Source organism: Argentina silus, assembly GCF_951799395.1.
Source record: "Argentina silus genome assembly, chromosome: 1".
Classification (NCBI taxonomy): Eukaryota; Metazoa; Chordata; class Actinopteri; order Argentiniformes; family Argentinidae; genus Argentina; species Argentina silus.
The window spans coordinates 13,389,667-13,394,666 of record NC_139655.1 but is presented as its reverse complement, the minus strand read 5'-3'; the positions used below and the strand labels follow the sequence as shown (position 1 = coordinate 13,394,666).

Sequence of the window (5,000 nt, the reverse complement as noted above, 5' to 3'; positions counted from 1 at the left end):
CACGGCTTCGAAAAGGCCCGCGGCCAATCACAATGCTTCAACCCATTGTATAACAATGAAGCATAGACATACTGTATATCATAAGCTTCTTCCATGGTCCAATAAGGCCACTGAACACTAGGAATTCACAGATACAGAGCTGTGACATAACGATAGAGAGACATCCGACACTCACTGTGAACTTGGAGAGAATGTAAGCCCCCGCTCCCACGCCGACTCCAATGACAGAACGAAAACTAAAGGAGGGAGACGGGACACACTTAATAATGGAATCACAGGGGAGGCTGGTGGAGGTAGAAACCGGAGGACGGGCTCATTGTAATGGATTAAATGGAATGAGAAATGGTATAAATGATATCAAACCTGTGTGTTTGATACTATTGCTCATTCCATTCCTCATTCCATTCCATGCATTACAATGAGCCCGTCCTCCGGTTTCTGTCTCCACCAGCCTCCTACTACAAATTCTGATATTAGCGAAGTTTCGATTAGGTGATTAAGAAATAGGTTTAACTGCTTCGACTTACTTGAAGTACTGCAGAACTGCAGGGATCATCTCTGCAAGCTGCTCCATGGATGGATACTGGTAGCTGAAACATGAACTCTAGTGTCTTTAGGACACACAAACACCCAAACACATATTGATGTACACACACACACACACAAAGCGTACCCCATGGGATAGGCAGCGGCACCCTCCTCCTGTCCAGGAGCATCGATGTGAACCAGAGTAAAGTTCTTCACAATCTCCTGCATCTCCTCAAACTTAAACAGAGGAGAGAAGCAGCTTTTACCTGGGAGAGAGAGGGAGAGAGAGAGAGGGAGAGAGAGACACTGCTCAAATTGGAAAACCAAGTATTATTCTCTTTGACAAGAAAAACTTGACTTAATTGGACTGAGGACTGATGAAGAGAACTGGGGGTGGTGGAAGGGCAAGGTGGAAGCCTGAGATGTGGCATAAACAGATGATTGTTGATATTGTATTTGAAGAGAAATAGAAAGTGACTCACTGTCCAGGCCCACGTCGTGGAAGGTGAGGATGGCAGGACGGCGTGTGTTTGCTGTGCCGTGCAGAGTCACATGGAGAAGGCCATGAGGAGTCTCAATACTGTGCTCCTGGAGGGAGGAGACACCAAGAGGGTTAGTCACACACACTCTCTCTCTCTCTCACACACACACACACACACACACACACACACACACACACACACACACACACACACACACACACACACACACGCACACAAACACACGCACATACAAACACACACACAAAAACACCTTCAAGCGCATAAACAGCCTTACCTGTCCCTGGTCCAGCAGTATTCGAGCAGCAACCTCAGCATCCTACAAAGACAGAGAAAAACAACTAACCTCACTCACAGGGACAGTACACAGCACATCATCATGATGACTGGGGTAAAAAAAAAAACATGGTCCTGGCTCTTATTATCACACATCTCTTTCCACAAAACAAGTAGCCCACACCAGACAAATCTGTGAGCACACAAAACAAAGTAATGGAGCCTCGTGGCCAAACAAATGTCCACAGCTGTTCATTGGCACAGACTTCAGGCAGTTTCAACCCAATAACACTCTCATCCTCTGAGACTGCTGTTTCCCCTAGCGCTCCACTCTACCACCAGCAGGTGGCAGCAGTAAGTGTAAATCGCAGCCCTCCTCAGCTCTGACAACAACGTCAGCAGAGGAGCCTCTCACAGACCCTCAAGGCTTTGACGTCAAGCAAGCTCTCCTATCTGAGCAAGCGCTGCTACCACACACACATGAGATGTACGCGTGGATGTGTCACCCTGCTTATATGTGATTATGTGGCGTATGTGTGTGAGAGAGAGTGTGTGCGTGTGTACTGTATGGCAAGGGTTGTGTGTGTGTGTGTGTGTGTGTGTGTGTGTGTGTGTGTGTGTGTGTGTGTGTGTGTGTGTGTGTGTGTGTGTGTGTGCAAACTGTGCATGGTCACTGACCTTGACAGAATCAGGCTGACCCGGAAGTAAAGGCTTCTCCTCTGTGATGGCGATCTCCTGCATCTCGGTCGTCATGACGTCGACTTTTCACGTCCTACAGAAATCAAACAGATAAACACATTAAATATTCAAATATCATAACCTCTCTCTCTCTCTCACTCACTCACTCACCCACCCACCCACCCACCCACACACACACATACACAAGACACTGACTAAATATATTGTCATATTCCTCTGGGACCTTTAATGTTCTATGGGACCTTCTGAAAGTTAATTAGTTATTAGTGTTAGCGGAATAATTAAGACAGACAGATAGACAGACAGACAGACAGACAGACATGATGGGTGACATCATGCTGAAGAGTGCAAAGGTATAAATAATAATGCAAAGGTGGCATTATTAAAATCGCTGCTTGTTTTTGGAGGTATTCAAATGGACAGTATTATTTATGCTATGCTTTGACCTTTACACTGAACATTTGCTGGGTGTTCAGTGTTTGTGTGTGTGTGTGTGTGTGTATGTGTGTGTGTGTGTGTGTGTGTGTATGTGTGTGTGTGTGTGTGTGTGTGTGTGTGTGTGTGTGTGTGTGTGTGTGTGTGTCTGTGTGTGTGTGTGTGTGTGTGTTTCTGCATACAATTCATACCCTCATAACCCAGTAACGGAGAAGGATGGTGTACCCATCTGAACATTGGCTGCTCTCCCTCTCTCTCTTTCTCTCTCTCTCTCTCTCTCTCCCTCCATCTCTCTATCCCTCTCCCTCTCTCTCTCTCTCTCTCTCTCTCTCTCTCTCTCTTTCTCTCTCTCTCTCTCTCTCTCCCTCCATCTCTCTATCCCTCTCCCTCTCTCTCTTTCTCTCTCTCTCCATCTCTCTATCCCTCTCCCTCTTTTTCTCTCTCTTAGGCTTATGTACCTCGGAACAGTGCCAAGGACATTTGTGCCCACAACACAGGGAAAATGCCCCCAATATCAACCGCTAACACATGCCTAGGCTAACAACGCACTTCTAAATACATTGAATTCTGTCAAATAAACATACAATGATGTGTCTTGCGTCATGCAATCTCAGCAACCTCAAAGATATATATTTGTTTTCATTTGGTCAAATAAACTGTGCCTGAAACAGAATAGTGCTGACATGAAGGACTGCACATTAAGTGCCAGTCTGGGATTCAGACAACAACAAAGCGGTCACCCACCACCTTTTCTGGTAAACAGCTGAGGGATGAGGCTGGAGAAATGTAACCACTCTCAAATGAATACTTATACTTATACTTATGTATTTGAATACCAGCCATGACATAAAGCTATACAGTGTTTGTTTACAATTACATTGTTTACAAACAATCTAAAACAAACTTGTATTGTGTGTTCTGATGGGGTAAGACAGTTAAACTCATGAGGCATCCATAAGTGATGTTCTTCAAGAATCAATGGCTATAGTATATAATTAATTTAAAAGTCCAAAAAGTGATGAACCAATCCCAGATTGCCCCTTTAAAAGGTAAATGATGTAGCTACTAGTACTGTACATCATAGATACGTGGTAATCTGAGGATAGATAATCACTTACTGGCAGAGAGGATTTAAACAAATCTCATCTTCATGTATTGGACATCAACAGGGATGATATAATACAGTAATCTTTTTCAACCAGAAACATTGTTCTAATTGTATTATCTGACATTATCTATTTGGTCTGTAGCTAGAATTCGAAAGCTGTTCCTAAACAATGATAGCAACTGCATTAATCTGCATTAATCTAACTAAATAAAATAATCATGTTAGAAAAGTAATTGACTGAAAGTAATTGCCATATATTTTGAAGCTGAAATCTAGATAACAGACCTAAAATGTGGAAGGGTTGGGTTACTAGTGAAAAAGTCAAAGAGACCAAACTCATACCACGGCTTGGGTGAAAACTCCATTATAATTGGCCAAAAGGGTGCTGATGATTTTTTTTACAGTATGAAACAGCAACTTGAACCAGCCCTCTAAAGGTCAGAACTGAACAGCAGCAGTAGCAGAGGAGTGATCTACTGCCTGGGGTTGTTAGTGATCAACTCAACACAAATAGCAGATCGATCATGTGACTGTAATGCAATAACATTGATATGTGACTCACGTACTCCCCTCAATTATACTTAATCTCCATGGTTCCCATTCTCTGCCATAACACTTTAATCCTACTCCCTCCTGCTATCCATCCATCTTACTCTCTCTCTCTCATTCTTCCTCTCTCTCCCTCTCACTTGCCCTCTCTCTCTCCCTTTTTCTCTCTGTCACTCTCTCTCTCCCTTTATCCCTCTATTGCTCTCTCTCTCCCTCTCTTTCGCTCTTGCTCCCTCTTTCCATTTTCATCTTTCTCTCTCTCTCTCTCTCTCTCTCTCTCTCTCTCTGTGTGTTTTAGAGCATGTAATAACTGTTAAACTGCACAGGAGGACCGTCTGTCACTACAGAATGAAGGAAAGAGATAGAGAGGCCAGAGAGTTGAATAATACCACACACACACACACACACACACACACACACACGCACACACACACGCACCCACTCTCTCTCTCTCTCTCTCTCTCTCTCTCTCTCTCTCTCTCTCTCTCTTAACTGATTGTTCTTCATTATATTATGGATGCTAATCAACAGCTGCTTTATATAGCCTTCCTAAAGCACTGCCATGTTGATTTGTGCTTCAGAAACTAGGTTTTAGTGGACAAATCTGTGGTCTACATTTCAAACCTGCCCAGGCTTTCGGCTTGATATACTGTAATCTAGCAAATAGATGGCCAGCTTAATAGAACTTAATGGCGTTCAGTTTAGTTCACTATGATGATGCTCAGCTCCCAGTCAGCTAAACACATGTGGATTTATCCCCTTAAGATTTAGATCTATGATAAAATACTGTACAGTACATTTTATCAATAGCCTACTAGCCAATATGATAACATGTATATCCCTAACAGCCACTACAAATAGTTATTTCCCAACTAGCCAATACATGCATGATAAAATAGTTAAAC

At 43.2% G+C, this 5,000-nt stretch overlaps 1 protein-coding gene across 3 annotated transcripts in view; it reads right to left on the bottom strand.

Moving 5' to 3' along the window:
* Positions 1 to 5,000, bottom strand: part of ndrg2 (NDRG family member 2) — a 22,028-nt gene that overhangs the window by 6,405 nt on the left and 10,623 nt on the right. For all 3 annotated transcript variants that reach the window (XR_014554362.1, XR_014554363.1, XM_083675435.1), the window contains exons 2-7: positions 1,983 to 2,076; positions 1,306 to 1,347; positions 1,011 to 1,116; positions 674 to 794; positions 528 to 590; positions 176 to 236 (exon numbers count right to left, since the gene is read on the bottom strand). Coding sequence is in view for 1 of the 3 variants with exons in the window: in XM_083675435.1 (XP_083531561.1) it covers positions 176 to 236; positions 528 to 590; positions 674 to 794; positions 1,011 to 1,116; positions 1,306 to 1,347; positions 1,983 to 2,057 (468 nt within the window). In the remaining 2 variants the exon portion in view is untranslated. The remainder of the gene's footprint in view (positions 1 to 175; positions 237 to 527; positions 591 to 673; positions 795 to 1,010; positions 1,117 to 1,305; positions 1,348 to 1,982; positions 2,077 to 5,000) is intronic.